The following is a 23,065-nucleotide window of genomic DNA, read 5'->3' as shown; positions in this document are numbered from 1 at the left end:
ATGTAAATAGTAATAGTTACTATCGTTAGAAACAAACTATAGAGTTGTTTTAAGCATTGGCTTCCTATAAATCATAGGCAAGAAATATGATCTTGGCTAAGTCAATTCATCTCTCTGGGTTTTAGTTTCCTCAACTGAGAAATCAAGGAATTGAAGAAATAATGATTCCTTCCAATTTGATGATGCTATGAGCATATACAACTTTCTGTCCCATGTATACAGGGGAAAAAATATGAATTATATTCAGAGTTCCTCAGATTCACATGATACCTGCAAGAGATGGTTTAGGACTGTTATTGGGGAGATCTAAAAATCTGGAAAAGAAACAATGACTTCTGCCCTTAGTACACATCCCATTCTCTTACGCATAAAGGAGAGAACAGTCAAGACCCTTCAACCTGTAGATGGGGAGATAACTCTCTACCACACTAATGTTCTCTTCCTGTAGAGGCGACGCAAGCAAGGGCTGACAGAAGAACCACAAAGCCACATGTGAACATCAGTAGGAAATGTGGAAGAACCACAGTGATGATGTGTCCACCTAAAGGTAGGACCTGAACAACCACAGGTCATCTCCTGTTCATGAGGTGTGGAGAAGGGAGCCAGGAGTAATTGTCAAACCACATTTTGTAACTAACTATCCTGGTCTTGTCTAGACAAGTTATTTAACTCCTCTGGAACTTCTCAGTAAAAGGAGGGGGTTAAACTCTTAGTGTCCAGGGCTTCCCTGGTGGCACAGTGGTTGAGAGTCCGCCTGCTAATGCAGGGGACGCGGGTTCGTGTCCCGGTTTGGGGGGATCCCACGTGCCGCGGAGCGGCTGGGCCTGTGAGCCATGGCCGCTGGGCCTGCGCGTCCGGAGCCTGTGCTCCGCAGCGGGAGAGGCCACAACAGTGAGAGGCCTGCGTACCGCAAAAAAAAAAAAAAAAAAAAAAAAATCATAAAAAAAAAAAAAACAACTCTTAGTGTCCAGTGAAATTCTATAAATCTAGGAATCTTTGAAGATATACTCATGGTATCAATACAGCTTCACCCTACTCGTGAGACCCACAAAGCCAGAGTGAAGTGTCTCAAAGAAAATCCTTCCCAGTTTTGAGGTCACAGGTCAGTCTCAGACACTCGGAGATTACATAATTCAAGGTTACAGTCCCTGTTTAGCCACTGTCTATGACTCTGAATGCTGAGCTGAAGGAGGAAATACTTGACCGAACCTTCAGCAGAGAGTTAGGCATGCTTTCAATTCCTTTTCACATTTCAGCATGAATTACATCTGTTCAAGAGACCCAAGATGATGCTGGCCAAGAGATATGCAAATTCATATGCTGATAGAGTTAAATGTAAGGGAACTTTTAATTTTTAACAGGAATTACATGTTGAAGGCAAAGAAGAAACAAACTGAAAAAAAGAAAGTAACCCTTGAGTTACTAAAGTAGAAATTACCTCTGCTACAGCAGTAAATCTGGATAAGTGTTCTAGGGACTTCTAATTGTTCCCTGATATCGATTTTCCCTCTTTTCCTAAGTAACAGAATTCTGGTTTTAATGGTATGTATGGCCACTCGGAGTAAAGTCTCTATTTTCCAGCATCAATTGCAGCTAGATGTGGCCAAATGACTATGTTCTGGCTGATGGTGAAATAACGAATGTGATTCCCTTTCCCTTCCTCCTTCTGACCGATGGGAATATGTTAATCACGGCTGGAATTTCAGCAACCATCTCTTAGATCAAGAGATTTAGCATAACAATATAGAATAAGCTTGGGCCTTTAATATTATGAAGCTGTCTTGCCAGCCCTAGGCTGCCTGTCCCTGTACTTCTTTTACACAACAACAACAAAAAAATACACCTTTATCTTTTCTTCAATCCACTATTGGTTGACCACTTAATCTAATCCTGATCCCGTGGAGCAATTTTTCGTTTTAATAAAAAAGACCAAGCACTTTATTCCCTCAAAATACTCAGACTATATGTACAAAATACACTTTACAGTCTCAGGAAGCTGGCTATCTGACTCTTTTCTTTACACTAATAGCATTTAATGAGTTTTAGAATACACAGTGTCAGCAAAAGGAGGAAGTAAGAAATGTGTAAAATAGTGATAAAATAATCTAAAGAGAAATATCAGTGTGCTGGCTTAGTCTAGCACATTGGCAAAGAGTTTCACTCACCAGGATGGTTACTGAGAGCATCATCATATTATAGCACAGTAAAAGAACTGTGCAAGATGGCTCAAGTTATTCAGAGGAAAAATTACATGTATAACTAATATATAATACATGTACAAAATATAAAATATTATGTATGTGTGCTAGAGTGACAAACTGTCCTGGTTTGCCTAGGACCAACCCAGCTTTAATACTGATAGTCCCCTGTTCCAGGAAATCCTTCAGTCCTAGGCAAACTGTGACACTTTGTCACTCTAGTACCTACATATGTATGTAAGTAGAGCAACTTTTTTGCAGAGAGAGTATCTGAACAAGATAGAGTTGATATATTTTCCTTGTCTATTGCAATGTGAGTTGGCTTTTAATTAAGTATTAATTCCTTTAAAAAAATCCAGAACAGTTGACTATTAAGTATATATTATAGAATATTAGAGCTAGGTATTTGCAATTACTCAACTAACTTCACTTTAATAAACAGATTTGAAAACAAAGAAGAAACTATAATTGATTTTTATTTCATCTCTTCTTAAATTTTATATTAGAAAGCTCTTCTTTGAGAAGCTTACTAAGGCCAAATGTTTCCAGAACTGTATTTTAGCCACTAAGAAATAGCACTCAAAGACTTCCCTGGTGGTTCAGAGGTTAAGAATCCACCTGTCAATGCAGGGGACATGGGTTTGAGCCCTGGTCTGGGAAGATCCCATATGCCGCGGAGCAACTAAGCCCGTGCGCCACAACTTCTGAAGCCCGGGTGCCACAACTACTGAAGCCCGCGCTTAGAGCCCGTGCTCCGCAACAAGAGAAGCCACTGCAATGAGAAGCCTGCGCACCGCAACGAAGAGTAGCCCCCACTTGATGCAACTAGAGAAAGCGCACGTGCAGCAATAACGACCCACCACAGCCAAAAATAAAAAGACAGAAAAGGAAGGAAGGAAGGGAGGGAGGAAGGGAGGGAGGGAAGAGGGGAGGGAGGGAGGGAGGAAGGGAGGGAGGGAGGAAGGGAGGAAGGGAGGAAGGGAGGAAGGGAGGAAGGGAGGAATGAAGGAAGGAAGGAATGAAGGAAGGAAGGAAGGAAGGAAGGAAGGGAGGGCACTCAAAAAGTTAAAAATCTTGGTCAAAGTAATTGTATGTGTTCACTTATATATTCCTGGATTCAGTGAACTTGAAAACTCAGATTGCTGACCCTTGCATTTGGTTTTATAAATCTGGAGTATAGAAGAAAGCTTGCTGGGCTTGGGGTCAAAAACACAACATTCAAATCCTAGCACCATTACCCACTAACTATAAAATGTCAGGCCTGCTAACTAATCTTTATGAATCTCAAATTAGCCAAAAAACTGGGGATAACAGGACTTACCTACCTTGCTGAAGGGGCATTATGAAAATGATACAACAAGAGATAATGTATCTAAAAATGCTTTATAAACCCTAAAATAATTTTTGAAATGAAATAGTTATCATAAAAATGTTTTTCAACTTGTTCCCAGTGGATTAAATAAAAAATAAGCAAACAAAAATACAAACAAATAAATATAAAGATTCCCTTCCATTGTGAGTAAGTTATTCTCAGAGTTCGGCCCATGGATGCTTATAACTGTGCAGGCCTTATTCTACTTCACAGCAACATCTGCTGGTGAAGTCAGGAAGGTGCAAACTCTGGCGTGCATCAATCAGATCCAAGACTTGGTTAACGATTCAGAAGAGATTCTTTTCTGATTTAAGATGTGTCTCTATTTCTTGTTGCACATTTGTATTGACTTCTATAACATTATATTTAATATTTCCCTATATCTATTAATATTCAGGTTGAATATTCTTAATGAGACTACTTTGGTAGCCTGTTTTCTAGAATATTTGATTAGTAAATTCTTTCTCAACAGCCTGTAATATGGTGAACTTAAAACCTTTTCCTTGAAGAATAACTGTATCATGAATTTTTAATGGCTAAGTATCTCCCCAGAAATTACAAAACTATACAAATGGATGTGATTCTGCCTTTAATATTTTAATATGGGCTTGGTATAAAGCAGACACTCAGTGATGACAATAACGATGATGATGATTATGATGATGGTGATAAAAAGAAGAATCATGGTAACCGCTGATGAACTGTGGGCCCGGCACTGTGCAAAGTATAGCTGCTTTATCTATTTAAGCCTCACATCCACACTATTTGGTACATATTATCACTGCCACAATAAACGGGGGGTCAATTTCCTATCTCGATTTCTCTGAGACAGCTCACCAATCAGTGGTTTGAACTTTGTCTCACATTGAGAAAGAAATGAGGTGAATTTATCATAATTAACTAGACAGTCTTTTCTAGGCCATTGCCAGGAAGTCAGAAAGGAATCTGGACTCTTGCTGAGACAAGATTACATTTCTTTCCAAAGACTTTCTACTTAAGTTTCAAATCATTTGAGGTCATCTTGTGATTTGTGCCAGAGGACCGTGTAAAAGGCATATTGACAGAGAGGAATATTTCCTTATTATGATCACTGATTCAGAAATGCAGATGAAAGGACGTCACTGTTTTTAGTTTTGATAGTAGTGGTGTGCATTGCATCAGAGTTCCAAATAAAAATTTGGAAAGGATTTCCCTATAGGCTCTCAAATAATCCCTTACAGTTGGTGATACCCTCATTTTAGGGATCACCAATAATATTGTCAACTTCCTAGGTGAAAGATATGCTAACTCATGCTGCACTAAGCATTGGTTGTGCTTTTATATTCCAGTACTGGACAGGTTTAACAAAGCATTTTCACATAGCAAAGAACAAGTCTGAAGAATTATTCAGGACACTGAAAAACATATCTCCCACTCTGAAAAGGTTCTGATGTTACAAAATATTAAATTGCCCTGATATGATTTAAGCAGAAAACAAATTAATTACCCAAGGGACATCCTTGTCTTATCTTTTTAATTCAATGGGAAAGCATTCAACATTTCCTCATTAAGTATGATTTTAGATGTAGGTTTTTGCAGATATCCTTTATTAGATTAAGGATGTTCCCTCTATTGCTAGTTTGCTGAGAGGTTTTTTTTTGTTTTTAATCATGAACAGACTTTGAATTTTACAAAAGGAAAGGATATATATATATATATCTTAGTTATATACATATATATATATTATATCCTCTTAATGTTTCAGGAAGTTCTCCAAAATTCCTAGATTGCATTCTTTATTTTTTTTCATGAATGGATACAGAATTTTATGAGATGCTTTTACTGATCAAATGACTTTTTTCCCTTTTAGTCTTTTACCGTGGAGAATTACATCTTGAATATTGTCATCCTTGAATTCCTGGGATAACTTTTATAAAAAGAGGATAACAATAGTTCCTCCCTCATAAGTTATTAGGAGAATTATATGAGTTAAAAGACTAGTACCTGGTACAGAGCAAGAACTCAACGAATGTTAACTATTATATTCTTTATGCATTGCTAGAATCACTTTGCTAAAATTTTTGTGATTTGTGCATCTCTGTTTATAATTAGGATGGGTCTATATTTTCCTTTCTTATATTGTCCTTTGGTATTGATATCATGGCTATACCAGCCTTATAGAATTAGCTGGAGAATGTACTTTTTTTTTTAAATTACCACATTAATTTATTGTCAACACAGCTAAGTGCAGGCAGGCATATATAATAACATGTGTAAACTACCAAGCAAGCAGAATAAAAGGGAAACTGTACTGTGATTCACCTGCAAGATACTGTGCACGTACTCATTAAAGCAGTATTTTAGGTTCTGTTTTGTAGTTTCATTAATATTGTTATACAAAAATCTGTGCCCATACATTCCCATAATGCTTTGTTTTTTCATCTTTATTGGAGTATAACTGCTTTACAATGATGTGTTAGTTTCTGCTTTATAACAAGGTGAATCAGTTATACATATATATACATATATATAGCATATATACAGTTATATATATATACACATATATATAGCATATATACATATATATAGCATATATACAGTTATACATATATATACCCCCATATCTCATCCCTCTTGCATCTCCCTCCCACCCTCCCTATCTTCTTTTTTAATTATATGAAAAAGTTTAGATAAGACTGTAATTACTCCTTGCATATTTGTTCTAATTTGCATATAATACTAAATGTGACAGGCTTTTTTTTTTTTTTTTTTTTGGTGGGTTGATTTAAAAATACTGACAGAATTGTCTTATTAGATATAGGGACATTCAGGTTCTCTATCTCCTTAGCGTTCAAGTATTAATACAAATCAAGACAACATTCTGCTCGTGCCTTTAATCCTTTCTCCAAAAAGAAGGACTTTCAGAATTTCCTTCTCACTGGGAGAATTCAAAGAACACAAAACAGACAAATGGAGTCTAAGCAATTTGAATAAATGAATTCATATTTACATTTACTGTAAAAGTAAATAGTATTACTCATATACAACCATTAATAATGGGAAGTAGTAAAACATTGGCTTGGAACTAGCCTTCAGGGATAAATATTTAACCCCATTTGACATTCTCTCATGATTTATTTAAGCTTAAAGGACGCATTTGGTTTGGAATTAGGGATAGACATGTATATAACACAATTGAAAAAATATGATCAATGGAATAACACCAACCAAGGGTAAGGGGTTAGTTGCCACTGGTACACCACAAGGCTTGCCTGGCCCCATTGGGTCTACCTTTTCATTACCGTTTTAAAATGAAGATAGAGTGATTCTGTTCATAAAATCTACAGATGACAAGAACCTTGGAAGAATTGGAGATATATTGAAATGGAGGATCATTATCAGTGAGATCTTGGCATGCCAAAGAAATGAACTGAATCTCTTAATAAGTATGAAGGGATAAAAGTAAATATTTACATAAGGCTACTTTTTGGTACCCAGTATTAATTTACAACACTGTTGGCTACAGTCCTGGATTTTCAGGTTATCTACTCCTCATCCATATGGTTCTGCTGAGTTTACTATCAGCTCCTGCTCTGAGGGTGGTTCATGACCCTAGTCCGGCCAGTTGAAGTACTGTATCTCCCAGCAGCAATGATGGATTGGTTCAGAAATGGGCATGTGGTCAAACAGGGACAGTAAGACTGGATATGGAGTTTCTTTTTCTTAACTGGTATTCATGATGATGTGAGCTCATGTGAGATCTCATGATGAGAGAGGCCCATTATATGAAACATGAAAGTGAAACCAATCCACAGGAAGCAGAACCGAGTAATGACTTTTTGGGACCACATTTGAGTCCTGAATCAATCCATATGGGAAGTCTGATACATTCATGCATTTTTCAGTCATGTGTGCCAGTAAGGAGTTCCTCCTCCTTCTTCTCCTTCTCTTCCTCTTCTTCATCATCATCATCAAGCTATTTATACCTGGGTTTCTGTTACTTAAGCTATAACTAATTGGTAAAATGGGATAATAATAGGACTTCTGTTATGGAATTCTTGTGGGGATTAAATGATTTAACCAGTATAAAATGCTTAGTACAGCATTTGGCATAAAGAGAGCATGAAATAAATTCTAGCCATTGTAGTTATTACTGTTATTATAATTATTATTGTTATCACTGAATGGATGACAATTTTGTGGGGATTCATGCACTGCCCGGGTAACTGAGCTGAATCAACCTAAGATTCTACAATTTTACAATTCTAGTCTAATAAAAGCAGATCAAATCAAATAACTCTAACACTTTAGCATTTTCTGCAGAAGTAGAAAAATGGGAGAATAAGGATTAGGATAATATAAATCAAGGAGGAAAATCGAAAGGGGAGAAAACTACATGTAAAGAAAAAAGAAATCCCAATGATGCCTCCTAAGGCTGTTTTGCAGGGGATATATGACAGAGATTTGCAGAGCAGGAAACTTACTACTCAGAGACACAAAGATCCCTTCCATTTTGCAAATCAGAGTTTGATAGGCTTATGTGAGTGACTGCAGAGTTTTACACACACATCAGTCCTAAAAATCTGACCCTGAAATATTTAGTCCCAACCTTTTATAGGTTAAATTTTCATTTATTTTATGATGATTTTCATAGTGCCAGATCAAATAAACGAAATCATTTGTTTATTTTAAATACTAGCCGTTAATTCAGAAAGCGTATTTTGCGTTTCAAAAGATTTCTTTGTCATTGAAAGTGCATTTCAAAAAAACAAAACAAAACAAATACATGAGTTAAGTTCTTGGCAGGTGCAAAGAGACAATTCCATTTTTTCCCCTCATAAATCAGTTACTTGCAAGTCTAACTATCATGGATTTAAAATGTGTGGCGTGTGTGTCTGTAATTTCTATAAAATGTGTACCAAATATGTAGTCAAGGTGGTGAAAAAAGCATAATTGTTTTCCTGGACTTTTAGCAAATTTAGATCATGCATAAAGAGGAATTAGCAGTTCAGTCCTGTAGCCAAACCCCACTGTCATGGTTGGGGTTCAGACAAACTGGGCATCTGGCAGACCACTGGGGTGGCTGGTCAGATGTCCAGGGTTGGGGGCAGGTACTAAGAGCTCTTCTTGGGAATGTCTGGTATGGTGAACAAAATCTTGGTCCTTGGTGGGCTGTAGAAATTTTGAGAACTGGTGGACTAATTTGTTACTAGCCTGACTCTTGGGTGGATAGTTGAGCCCAGGGAAGAAAGAGAGAGTTTTAGATCAAATGGAACAACATATTCTACTGCGAACTCAGTACCATACTTTGACACTGGGAGCCAAGCAACCTTGCTCTGGCTGTCTACCAAAGCCTAACACAAAGGGGAAAGACAGGTTCTCTTCCCCATCCTACCACAGTGGACTGAGGACTGGTGGCTTCTGAAACTTCAGGGGTAACAGCACAAAGGGACAGAGGCTGCCATCCCAGGCAGGACAGTGTGGGGCAAGTCCATTCCTGGGGCCTCCATGGTAGCAGTCCACAGAGTTTGCTGGGCTCAGAGTGGCAGAGATGGGCATCACCACACTATGCTGTGGCAAGAAGAGAATACTGGGGCCTTTCAGAAATACTTGGTCTGGGAGCACTTTCCAGAAGGCGGATGCTCCATTTGAGTATGTGGGCCTGTGGCAGTCAAATGTGGGCCAAGATACTCATGGACCTCAGACATTATATGGCTGGGGATATTTGGGTACCTATCAAATAATACCATATATTGCTCTTTGATCCCAAACCAAAAACAAACAAACAAAAAAAGGTTTCTGATAGATCTAAAACCAAAGGAAAACAATACAAGAAAAGAGAATATTCTGACTGCACTAACTTGATCTCTTTCATACAAATATGAAAACATTAACAGGGATGTCCTCATTTGATACTCTATGGTAGTATTTAACACAATTATAAATCAGTCCCAAATCGTGTTCACATTTAAGAGGTCTTTACACATTCTCTGGTGTATTTTATCTAGCATTTTGTGCTTTTGGAAAACAAAGGATGAAGAGCTTTTCCATCTGCCACCGACAGCAGTGGGACACATTCCACTTAGTACAGACAGGTTCTGCACAGTTGGTAGTTGGACAAGATTACCAGAAGCACGGAAAACACAGTTCTCCAAATGAGACACGAAGAGTTGAGAGGAAGCGTGCGACTCATCTAATGAGTCCAAAGAATTCATCTGCCTGGTGAAGAGACCCCGACTCAGCCAGCTCAAGTAACCTTATCCATGTTCCCCAGCCACCTAGTGGCAAAGCAGAGAATCTAACGTACCTCTCAATACTCAGTCTTACTTTGCACAAACCATAACTGCTTCATGAAAATACTTTAAAATGATTGTTAAAACACGTCCCCAAGCTCAGCCGTTGCACCATACCTTGGAGTATGCTCTTTACTATAACCTCTGTGTGATCGGCCAGGAGGTCTGCCTTGGTAATTGCAGCCAGGGACAGGTAGTTGGACATATTCCTGCACAGTTCCTTGTTGCCTCTGTGGAGGAATTTCACTGCAATAGGGATGGCTAATGCCATCACAGGGGGCCGGTTGTAATTCTGAGGAAATATAAGAAATCAACAAATAATAAGTGGTTCATTCTTTATTCATTTATTCATTCATCCGAAAAATATTTATTGAGCTAAGCTCTCAGAGTGCAGCTGTGAAAACACAGGGCCCGCCTTATTTTCCTTGTATTTGGGAACTCTGGGAACTCTTGTTCTTGTTAGGGAGACTTCGAGGCAAACTGGCGCTTAATAGCATAGGCTAATGAGGGCCATGATAAGGAATGTGCAGGGGGATAAGGGAGCAAAAAAGGAGCGCTTAATCCAGTCTGAAGGGGGTGTCAAGGAAGACTTCCTGGAGGAGGTGATGTCTTCCCTGAGACCTGGTGGATGAAGAGGAAATGGCTGGGAGATAGCTAGGAAAGGAGTGGACAAAAGCAAAAGCGTGTGTGAAAGCAGAGAGGTGAGAGAACTTGTGCATCTGAGGAACTGTAAATAGTTCAGTATGGATGATGTGGGGTACACATGGGAAAGCTGGGGTAGGAGATGAGAGGGGGACTGGAGAGGTAAACAGGCTTGATTATGAAAGGTCTGGCACCATGCTAAGGAGTTTGGAATTGATCTTTAGGGTGATCAGGAGTCACTGATGAGAGGAATAACTTAGATTTATACTTGAGAAAAAAAACCTACGGAATGTTGAATCAGTTGCTTCCTGACTGTATGTTAAAAACTAAAGTTTCGACTGAGATTCGGAAGGAAAAAGATGAATGAACGTAAGGCTAAAAACTAAAGGAATTCTGGATCCTGAAATAATTCTCTTTTTGATGTACTTTGTGACTGAACATCAATATCCTTACATACACAATAGTGCCATCAGCATTCAATTACCTAATTAGGGAATACTATTTGGAAAATACAAATTGTTTTCTTACAAATGAATGATATGTCTTCCCTACCATTAACCATTCTAACCATCAACCCCACCCCTTAGGTTAACTATAAAGCAAAAGTTGCACAGTGCACAATTTGTTCAACTTTACATTACTACATTAGAAATAAAAAGTGGTTGTTTTTCTCTGACCGTTCATGTGAAAAATGCTTCTATCTTTCTACCCATAGATTATCCCCTCTAATACCTCCCACAATTCTAGGTTTATGGCAGGTGTTCAATAAACATTTGTCAAGTTGAATAACTAATGAAGAAAATACAAATCTATAGTGGTAGTTATGATTGGGAACACAATGTGGTGGGAAGGAGGAAGGGCAGGTGATGGGGTTGGGAAAGGGCCTGCTCCCTCCCACCTTCTTGCTTGGGTCACCAACTGCCAGCAATGGCCTCCAGTGCCATCCATTTTCAGGGCTAGTTGATTGGGCAGGTGAGTTGTTACACACTCCTTAGCAAATAGGACTTCTACGGCCACCTCCCAGGTACTTCTAATGAAGGCATTTACACCCTTAGCTTCACGGGCCGTCAAATGACTCAGACGCTGACCAACCAGAGAATCACATTTCCAAATGATAAGTTCAGGGATGGGCAAGTTACCCAATTATAATGCAGGAGCCATTCAAGGTCTCTGTGAAAGAGACTCTCTCTCTTCTGTTGTATTCAAAATGCTGAGAATGGAAGATCAAGAGTAGCTGTCAGGGCTTCCCTGGTGGCGCAGTGGTTGGGAGTCCGCCTGCCGATGCAGGGGACGCGGGTTCGCGCCCCGGTCCGGGAGGATCCCACATGTCGTGGAGCGGCTGGGCCCGTGAGCCATGGCCGCTGAGCCTGCGCGTCCGGAGCCTGTGCTCCGCAACGGGAGAGGCCACAACAGTGAGAGGCCCGCATACCGCAAGAAACAAACCAACAAACAAACGAAAAAAACAGTTTGCCACAAATAAACAATACAGTAAAAAAAAAAAAAAAAAAAAAAGAGTAGCTGTCATTTTGTGACCTCAGTAGGAGAGAATCTGTATGAGATTCAAGGCAACATGGATCTATCTGAGACAAGTTAAGAGAAACATGGTGGCATCATTTGAGCCCCATGTATTAGGCTGTGCCTGAGGCCAGTTCTATCCCTAAATTTTTCTAAGTGAGCCAGTTAAGTCTCTTATGCTTAAACTTTTTTTCTTCCCAGTCCCTAGAAACAAAAATAGACCTGATAAATCCATAATCCATTCCTGTAGTTCCACCCATTTTTCAGATTCAAGGATCAGTCTGACTCCTGAGCAGAGAAAATAGGTATTCAACAACCTAAGTTGATGTCTCACCATGAAGTCAGCCATGATGAAAGCTCTGACCCTATTCCTTGGTGACGAATCATGTGTTTATGTATCAGTTCCACTCAGTAAGTCTCTGTCTTATCCTTCTTAGAGTTCCTAACACCATCTAACTATCAGAACCAGGGCCTGCAGCCAGACTTCTCTCAGATCAGGCTTTATCTAGAGTGTCTCCCCTCCTGGTAATTTAACTGTGCCTGATTAGACTGGGCCATTATTGGAGTGATGAGCTGTCAGGCATCCCTGGGAGGCTGGCTGCTCCCCACCCTTCAGCATTAGAAGTCTGCCTGTGTACTTGGCCAGGCCTTACAGAACTGTTTGCATCCACTGAGGGAAACTCACACCGAGGGATTTCCAAAAGGCTGGTGCATGATCAGGTAAGCCAATTTACTCTCTCACAGTGACAGTGTTTTCAGGTCAGACCCTTTCACACCATTAGGAAATCAGGAGCCAGATTACTAACCAGAATGTTCACTCATGGGCACAAGGGCAGATCAGAGCAAAGGAATATCTTGAGGGCTATTTCATCTACGCCATGGTGAAACCTAACGGTCCTGCCCTACAGCCGAATCCCCATGTCTGGTGATTGGAACTTTCCTCTCCATCAGACTAAGTCTCTACCCACCCTTCACCCCCACCCCCAGACAGTGCTGAGGAAATGTGTCAAAATAATGACCTCATACTGAGCATGCTGTTTTTGTTGACATGCACTTCAGACATGTGGTGTTTAGGAAGCCCGAATGATTTGTCGATTTTCTCTGTTATAATCTTGTTCTATGCCCGCTCCCTTAAGGTTACACTTAAGTTATACTCCAATTTGAACAGAGTATTTCCCAAACGCTTCCGTCTCATCTATCAATTTTCTTGGGTTGCCCCAATCTCTCCATAGTGTGTAGATTTTTGCTAGTTTACCTTTTACATGACATATCTTTGTCCCTGTCATGGTTGCCAAAGCTGTAGTTTTGAGAGTGGAACACAATCACACAATTCTTTTTAGAGCTTTCCAACAAAGAGTATCATGGCCCAGTTACTTTATCTTTTCTGTCTTTAGTCAAAACAACTTGCAGCTAGAGAAGTATACGCCTTCCATTGGAGGAAAATGTCTCTAAGCATATTTACCTGTAACGTTTTGAGAAACCACGATGGTGGCATTGGAAGTACAACTCAAGTGTTTCCTACTAACTGTGAACACTGACAGGCATAGTAAAAGATCAGTGAAAATCATATTAACAGCAACTAATGTTTTTAAACCTTGGGAATGAGCTAACGTTTGCCAGCAACAATGAAAGAACAGGCTGTCTTAACCAATTTGGTCATATGTTTTTTACAACAATTCTAGATGTCTTAGGGAAAAATAGTGGGCAGCTATTGAAGTCTTTGAAGTGTGGTTCCACGTGAAAATTATTAAAAAAATTTTTAATGTATAATATCATTATTAAAAAACAAAACTATAACACACTCAATTTTTCTGTTTTCCTCCCACATATGTCATCTGGAAATCTCTCAAATGAGAAGAGAAGTGAAACATTAAGCAAAGAGCAAACAGTTCATATAAACACCAAGTAATTGCCACCAAAGGCTCTCAATCTCTAAACAGCATCTAGACAGTTCCTAGTGTCTCAAGAGACCATGGGCACTAGTGACAGCAACAGGATATGAGTGAGGGGTTGGTAGGCCAAGGTGAGGCTGGGCAAACATGGGCCCTATGGACCTCCTTCTAATGGCTGAGCTTTGCTCTCAGGTGAAGCAAAAGGATTTGCTAATGCAGTAGATCTCAGGCCCCTGAAATTATTTTATCTCTATGATTATCTGGATCCCAGGAATGCTAATGGTATACATGCAGACAAAGCCCCTGTGATTGCTCGTACAAATAAACCACTTTAACAGCAACTGTTAATGCCAGAGCTTATGCTACATCTTGTCCCTCCATGCAGATGTGAGCATGATGGCATGTGTATCTTCTTACGCACAATTCAATACTCAGTACTCAGGGAACAATTCAGTGAAGTACAAGGTAGCAATAAAGACTTGCTCACAGGGACAGTTATATCTAGCAGTAGAAGCAAAACAAGAGGGTTTTGTTCTACAGATGCCAAGAATTCTATTTCTTGACTAGATTAGCACCAATTTGAGCTGTTGGTGGAGATTTTCCTTTGGAAAATGCACTTTGGGAAGGTTTCCCAGTGTTTTATAATTGAAAAGAATAAAGCTAAGTAAAAGAGATAGATATCTGAGGTGATAGCAACTAAAAAGCTCTTTGGTCTCAGGCCTTGAATTCAACTAAGAGCCGTAAAAGAGTAATCTCAAGAAATATTAAATACCATATATTAAAATGGTTATTTTATTGTCTTTCATCCCCATCATGGATCAGATAAATCAAATTTTGGATTTATATATAAAATGCTTGGTTCTTAGAAGCATGGCTATATATAAAATCTAAATGGCATCCACTTAAGTTTTCCCAGTGTATTTTCTGACAGGCAATAAGGGAGTGGGTCTCAGGAACCTGGGGGGTAGGGGGGTGTCCCAATCTCCTCCCATTTCATGCCCCTGTCTTATGCAGCATTAAGTGAGGAAATGGTACTGGAGCCCACTCTGGGGTGAAGCACGGCTAGTACAAAAGCCAGAGGGCAGTCAGGTCTCCTGAGCTACTCATGTGTTCATTTGTCCATTAATTGATTCATTCAGTAAATATGATCTTGAGCACCTACTATGTGCCATTCACTGCTCTAGGTGATGGGACCATATCAGTGAATAAAACTAAGCTTCTATTTTGGCCAGGGGGAGACAGGCAATGAACGATGGCTAAAATAAATAATTAAATGACAAAGTGTTGATGCTATTTTAGAGTTTCCTGCAGATGATAATGATGACAATACCAACCAGAGCTAATCCTCATACAGCACTTCCTGTGTCTTAAATATTTTATGTCTATTTTTTAATGTCTATCCATCTAATCCTCACAACAAACTCATGAGGCAGCTACTCTTACCTTCATTTTATAGATGAGGAAATTAGGGCACAGAAAGATGAAATGCCCAAGATCACCCTGCCAGTAAATGGTAAAGCTGGGATTGCCTATTGAATAAACTTCTAGATGAACATGACCAGTCCTGCCTCTGAGAGCTGAAAAGGAAATGCTCTCAACATTGCCTAAGGCATTTTGCATGCCAGCCAGGGACAGATTTTGAATCTTCATGCAGCATTAACTGGGGAAGAGGAAATAAGAAAACTGAAGCGTGGAATCAAGGTGAATGGATAGTGGGGGGTCCTTCTATAAAGAAGGAAAAACAGATACTTTCGCATTTTCCCACAGTGAATTTGGTGGCTATTTCATTCTTCCCTCCTCCCTGCTTTGGCTATCTCCCTCTTCAAATGATCATCAACAGTGTGAGAAGATGTGGAGGAAGAGATAAAAGCCAGAGCTTACTTGGCATTAGCTCTGCTAAGCGATATGGTTGGTTGGGGAAGAGGCTGAAACCACTATAACTTGTACTGAGGAGAAAACCAGGCATTGGCTCTCAACATCATGATGGTTGGTCTGTCAGTTCTCTAGAATTTCATTCTAGCCCATCAGTTATGTCAGTAATTACAACCCCCTTGAGATGCATGTGTATTTTCTTCAACCCTCTTCAGGTTTTGATTTATCCTAGAATGTAATGTGCTTTGTGGAGGGGGAGAGGGGTATCTACTCTTTCAGGATTTTTCTACAGGCAAACAAATAAGCATTGGCCAACTCCATACAGAACCCTGGTCAGAGGAAGCTGTGGTTTGAAATAGGTACTTCCAGATAGTGGCTGGATCACAAATGGAGATTGCTTTTATAATAAAATTGTTCTTCGTGAGCAGCAAGTATTGTTATGCCCATTTTACAGATGGCAGAACAGAGGCTTGGAGAGATTAAATAACTTGCCAATCTCTCACTGATACAAGACCAAGAGTATCTGATTCTAAGGCCCTCAAGCTCTAAAGCCTTTTGTTCTACCTCTCAGCATCTCCTAAGGGAGTCAGAATTTCAGACTAGGAGGTGATCTGAGAGCTCACCTGATTCATCCTTCATTTTACAGAAGTCTAAGGACACAGGGTGGGATGGCAGGATAGTATCACCCACCACAAAAGAAACCAGAACTCACAAGTGCATGCCTCATACATGTACAGATTCTGCATTGAGGAAGGTATAGAAGGTGAATTCTGAAAACTTTAAAACTATTTTGAGGTAAATGTTGCAAGTTCATACAGTTAGGACCAAGAAAAGAAAGCAGTATAACCACTAATTATTAAAAGTAGAATAGGGGGCTTCCCTGGTGGTGCAGTGGTTGCGGGTCCGCCTGCCGATGTGGGGGATGCGGGTTCGTGCCCCAGTCCAGGAGGATCCCGCGTGCCGCGGAGCAGCTGGGCCCGTGGGCCGTGGCCGCTGGGCCTGCATGTCTGGAGCCTGTGCTCCGCGGCAGTGAGAGGCCTGCGTACCGCAAAAAAAAAAAAAAAAAAAAAAAAGATATAAAAGTAGAATAGGAATGGTCATCTGAAGTAGGTTTGAGTGTAGGTTGAAAAAGGAAATTTAGGGAAAAAAAAAGGTTTTTTCTGGTGTGTGTGTGAACATATTTAGCTTCAAATGACAGCAAAGTGGCCAGAAAAAAAAAAAATGTTTAAGAATACGGGCAGAAGAACTGGTGGGCCCTTGCTTGATCAGGTTGTGTGAGGCTGGGATTGCTTATCTTGGGAGGTAAGGTGGGCGGAGAGGGAATCTTTGTGTGTGTGTAGCTAAAAATGTTGAGTGGTTGACTTTAAAGTTGACCTACTGTTTTATTTTACTGAAAAAACAAAACAGAATATGAGTCATCTGGATTTCTACATGTTTCCCACAAGAACCTATTTTACAAGTAGGACAAAATCTTCTTTTCAATATTTACCGCAGGCCAAAATGTTCCCCTTAAAATCTGATTGAAAGCTAAATGCCAAAGCTGCAACCACAGGCTTGCCTTTGGTTTGTGGGAAATGACTTTCTGGGACCACACCCCTAGGGGTAGCCTGGACAAATTGCTGCACTTTGCTCTGAAAAAGGCAAGTTTACATTTAGGGCTTTCCATCTTCCATTATTACACCTTCTGCCTGCTCAGAGGACACACAATGGACGCCCTGTGACCACACTGGCCCTACAGGTTAGAATCTCCCACTCCTGTGACTCACTTGTCCCTCTCAACCAAGACGCCTAACCCTTAGCCCTTTTCTCTGTCCTTTCCCAAAATGTCAGTGCTTGTCCTCAGGGCCCTGCTCTCAACAATCTTACAAACTCATTCTCATTGATCAGCAGTGAGTTTCACGTTTTTATTTGCTCCCCACCATCCCCTTTTTAAAGTAGGAGACATAATGCCTTACCCAGAATGAAACACCCCTTTATGTTAGACTTTGGGGCATTTTGGAAGGTCAGCCTGCTTAGTTCTCTGATCTGGGTCTCATTTCACAAATTTGGACTTTTGTACAATCTGTTTTGTCTACTTGGAATGTTCTCTCACTCCACTTTTCCTACCTGGTAAAATTCCCGATAATTGCTCATAACCCTTTCAAATTCGATCTCCATCCAGAAAGCCTTCCAGACTCTCTAGAACTGTACCAACACAGGAGCCGAGTGAACCTACTGAGCCCCTGAATTGTGACCAGTGCAAAGTAACACATGCTAACACACACAATGGATTTATGAGACTTAGTAGACAAAACAAGTAAAACATCTCATTAATTTTTACACTTATTACATGTTGAAATAATGTTTTGGATATATTGGGTTAAGGAAAATATAATATCAAATCAATTTAATCTGTTTTCACCTCTTTTTAATATGGCTATTAGAAAATTTTAAATTCCATATGTGGCTAATGTTTGTAGCTTGCATTGTATTTCTGTTGGACAGTGCTGCTGGAATCTAGACCAGTGGTTTTGAAATCACAGGGGGAGCTGGAGAATCGGGCTGATTTATGAGTTTCTGTCTGAATGTCTGTTGGAGTGGCACTTTGGAGTGAAATAATCTAGGTTTCTGATGTATTTCAATAACATAGTCAAGAATAATCAACAAACTAGTGGTTGCCAGTGGAGGGGAGGAGGGGCGACATAGGGGTAGGGGAGTGGGATGTATAAACTATTGAGTGAGAGATAGGCTCAAGGATGTATTGTGCAACACTGGGAATATAGCCAATATTTTGTAATAACTATAAATGGAGTGTAACCTTTAAAAATTGTATAAAAAATAAATAAAATTTAAAAATTAATAAATACTCAAGATAAAAATAGAAGAATAATCAATGAAGAAAAGGTGTGTTAGGTCTTTGTTATTATATCCAAAAGCATTAATCTTCCATTAATTTCGCTGAAATTCCCATTTCCTCCCCTCCCATCTCTAACCCTGGGGACAAAGGAAAAACAGTATGATAGTGTGTGGAGACTCTTTTGTTCAGTTGACCAGTCCTGGAACTGAGCAGACAAAATGCAATATGCTTCAGTTAAACACAGACAACTGTGAGGAAAAACAGAAGAAAGGAAGCTAATATTAGCTGCTACACACAGTGCTAAACACTTTAACATAGCTGGAATTTCCTGACCTATGCTCAATAGAACACTAGTTCTGAGGGATGCTCATAAACGTTGTGTTGGGGTGAGATGGGGAAGGAAGTTACATGGTCAAATCAGACTGCAAAATGCTGTTCTAAACAATTAACCAGCTTTCTTTATTGCAGAACTTTTCAGAGCTTTTAATGTGCTATGAAACATTGTGACAGCTCAAAAGGGAAAAACTGAATTCAGTGTTTCCCAACTTATTTGACCACAGAATTCTTTTTAAAGAAACAACTATCAACATTACTGGTTGGTAAAATTTGTCACAATGTCACTTCATCTGCATTTTGTAGGGAGGAAACCGTGGCTTAGAAGTTATGTGACTTGTCCAACATTTTAATTTTAGATAATTATTTCATGGCTAAGCCAAAATTCCAAATTCATGTTTATGCCAAAGGAAAGAACTTAAACATGGTCAGAACAGGCAAATATTATTATAATGGAAAATTCACAGTACATACAGAAATGCACTTAAAAATGACTTAGCCGCTTCTCTCCACATATTCCAAGCTCACTGCCCCTCAGACTCTACCCCCTCTTTGGTCTCCTTTTCTGAATTTTCCAATGTTCCTCATTTGGACCTGGACACACAGTGCTTTACTGTTAGCTTTTTATATGTACACGTCTTATCTCTCCAAATAGATCAGAGCTTGCTGTGGTGTTACTTTGAATTCCCCTCAGTGTGTCTTGCATACAGTAGGGGCTCGGTACAACCTTCCCGGTTTATTAATTACCAGCCTGCTCAGCTTAGCTACTGATGGTTGGTGGTGTCTTTTTACAGTATCTGAATGCTACAGAAACATTGGCTCTCGGTTCAGAGACACCACGTGCTCACCTAAGCTGCCAAGCCGGTCTCAAATAGCATGATGCTGAACACTGACGTACCTGTAAAATGCAACTCATGATATCAGACGCGATTTTTGCGTGGGGAGTGTCTTCGTCTTTCCCGGACGGTCTCAGGTTGTGTTCCAGGCAGGAGTCCCAGAGCCCCACAAGGGCCTTTGCATGCTTTTCAATCGACTCTGTTTCTCTGATGGCTGTTGTGATTCGTGTGATACAGATTTCAACCACTGCTTGGTCATTGTTATTGGTTTGGTAATCCTGTTTGAAAGAAAACCTTCATGTTAAATAATACTCTGGAAAGTTATCCTTTGAAGGACCTACAAAATATGAACTCAGTCACTTAGCAAATGGGTGTGCCACACTGCGGCTTTTAAAGGATGAGGTTGTAAAGCCCAATGCAATACCTCCTTCTTTGGAGATGAGTACTTTGTGGACTAGGCAGATTTGCAAACGTGCTAAAATGGAGCAGGTTTGTACTATCCCAGATACACAGACAGGGAGCAGAGAGAGTCCAAAGGAGCTTAATTATTCACTTGCACGTGGGTTCAAATTTCAGGCTATTTCAGTTTCTAAGTTCATTAGAGGTCAGGGTTTACTTTTTGCTCTGACATTTCAGCAACTTTTGTGAAATGTTTCAAATTACTCTCCAATTTCCCCTCAGGAGTGTTCTCTCTCTTTCTGCACATAACAGAACTTATCATTTCATCTCTTCCTTTTCAATTCAAATAACTACCAAGTCCATTGTAGCTCTCCCCAACCAAATTTCCTTCCATTCTCCTATTTTAATTCTTCCTCAAATACCTAATGATCTTTATGGAGAGGTAATATGACCCTTCAAAAAATCTAAATGTGAAAAATAGGTCCATCACTTTAACTTGGAAAATCGGCCTGTGAACTCTGTGTGGTGGATTGGTAAAACTGAACACAAAACAGAGCAGGGAAGAGCTTAGACTCTTGCACCATCATGTGCCATTAGAGCCAGGAAGTGGTGGGGCTTTCCTGTCCAACTGCAGGCTCTAGCTTGATCTTTTTTCTACTCTTACAACTAATGTTGCAGTAAATATCTTACGCATGAAGCCCTCTCCATGCTGTAGATTATGTATAGTCCAGATTCACCAGAAGTGGAAATTTCTGAGACAAAACTCAGGAACATTTTAAGGCTCATGATACATACTGCCAAACTATTTTCCAGAAAGGTCTTACTGATTTAGACTCCCATCAGTTGGGTTAAAGCGAGCTCTGCCCACGGTACCTTTGCAAGAACACAGTATTTTCAATTTTTGCTAATTTGATCGGTGAAAAACAGTATCTCATTGCTGTTTTCCTTGGAATTTCTTGATCAGAAGTAAGGTTGAATATTTTCACACGTTTTATTTGTCATTTGTATTTCCTCCTTTGGGAATTGCCCACTGTATCTTATGTCTATTTTTCCTTAAATGACTTCATTTTTTTTTTTTTTGGTCCTTCTTTGGTGAAATAATATCTTTTTCTATTAAGGATATTATGTCAACCTTTGGCATATTGGTTGTGAATATGTACCCTTGTTACATTATTTTTAGTTGTTTTGCTGCTCTTATTGACATGCTAAGGTTTTAGATAGCCAAATCTATCAGTCTTTGGGGACTTTATTGTTTCTCCTTTTTTAAATTGGAAATTAAAGTTAGTTAAATTATTTAGTTTTTTGAAAAGATAATACATGGACATGGTACAAAAATACAAAAGACACAAGGAAAAGATTTACACTGAAAAGTTAGTCTCCCCGTCACGTCAGTTCCCTTCCCTGGGGAAACCATGCTCACCAATTTCTCACGTATTTGACAGATGTACTCTATGCTCATACAAATCTCCATCTACATGCACTCCTTCCTTCCTCCCTCCCTCCCTCCCTCCCTTTCTTTGTGATTCCTTTAATAGCTTTTTATTAACTTCATGTTTTCTTTATTCAAAGGTTTAATAAAAATTTACCTGGAGACTTCCCTGGTGGTCCAGTGGCCAGGACTCCACACTCCCAATGCAGGGAGCCCAGGTTTGATCCCTGGTCAGGGAACTAGATCTCACATGCCACAACTAAGAGTTCACATGCTGCAACTAAAAGATCCCGCACGTGGTAACGAAAATCCTGCATGCCACAACTAAGATCCGGCACAGCCAAATAAATAAATAAATATTTTTTTAAAATTTACCTGTATTTTTTCTACATTAAAAAAACAACTCAACAACATTTAATGTTTAGTATTTTAGAAATTAATCTTTTAACCATTCACTTAGCTCTTGAGTCTATCTGGCATTTATGGAAGTAAGTAAAGATGTTCATTTTCTATGAATTAGCTCATCTAATTTTCCCATCATTATTCACTGAATAATGCATTTCCTAGTTATTGTTTTATGTGTATATCAGGTTCTAATTCAGGGCTGTCTCTTCTGTTTACTTGTTCAATTTTTTTTTTTTTTGTCTCTCGTAAGTATTTGTCATAGGCTTGCTCCATTAAAGCCACAGCAGTGCTACCTACACACAAACCTTGCCACACAGTCCCCACTCGTGGGTTCCAGTCCGCGGTCTCCTGGAGCTGAGGCCTGGCCGTGCCACCAGAGGCCTCAGGATCAGCCAGTCTTGCCTGGTTCTCTGTTCATGCCAGCAGCTCCCCACCCCTACCGGGGGTGCCCCCGCCAGGTAGTTGGAAGGCCGGTGGGAGGAATGCAGGCCGACTTCCGGCCTCTCCCCACCGGAGCGGAGCCCTGGGGGGCTGGAGCCGGCTCTCCCGGCCCCTCTGTGGCTGCCTTGCTCCTGGGCTGCACTGGAGGCTCCTGCCTGGGCCGGGAAAGCGAGGGCAGGCCACCCCACCGGGTCCTTCCCTGTCCCGGCAGAAGGTGCTGAGAGTCCAGCCCGGTGCAGAAGCCACCACTCTGCCTCCCTTCTGGGAACAAGCGCCCTTCTGCCCCAGCTGCCAGGAAGCCACTTTAGGGAAAGATGGTCTACCTTCTGGGCCTTAGAGTTCGTTTCCTGCCTCTGGTTGTGCCCCGCGTAAATGCAGCACCTGCCACTCCTCAGGCCTTGCTGAAGAGTCCCGGGTGCCGTGTGCTGGTGACCGGGTGGCCCTGAGGCGATGGGAGTTCACATGTAGCCACCTGCAAGCTAGCAGCCGGCGGTGCAAGATGCGCCTCAGCTGGCCTCAGAGTTTGGGCTCGGGAACCACCTGTGAACCCTGCTCTGCGTCCGCCTCCTGTAATGGCCGTTCCACTCTCCCAGACATAATGTGAATCAATTAAGTTGTACTCC

General features: G+C 40.3%; 1 protein-coding gene across 6 annotated transcripts in view; it reads right to left on the bottom strand.

Moving 5' to 3' along the window:
* The window catches only part of VEPH1 (ventricular zone expressed PH domain containing 1), a 218,207-nt gene that overhangs the window by 164,129 nt on the left and 31,013 nt on the right, over window positions 1–23,065 (bottom strand). For all 6 annotated transcript variants that reach the window (XM_060011229.1, XM_060011231.1, XM_060011232.1 and 3 more), the window contains exons 3-4: window positions 19,831–20,046; window positions 9,960–10,134 (exon numbers count right to left, since the gene is read on the bottom strand). In XM_060011229.1, the coding sequence (XP_059867212.1) occupies window positions 9,960–10,134; window positions 19,831–20,046 (391 nt within the window). The remainder of the gene's footprint in view (window positions 1–9,959; window positions 10,135–19,830; window positions 20,047–23,065) is intronic.

Source organism: Delphinus delphis, chromosome 4 (assembly GCF_949987515.2).
Source record: "Delphinus delphis chromosome 4, mDelDel1.2, whole genome shotgun sequence".
NCBI classification, from domain to species: domain Eukaryota; kingdom Metazoa; phylum Chordata; class Mammalia; order Artiodactyla; family Delphinidae; genus Delphinus; species Delphinus delphis.
Note: the sequence above shows the minus strand (reverse complement) of the source record. Positions and strands in the feature narration are given on the sequence as shown.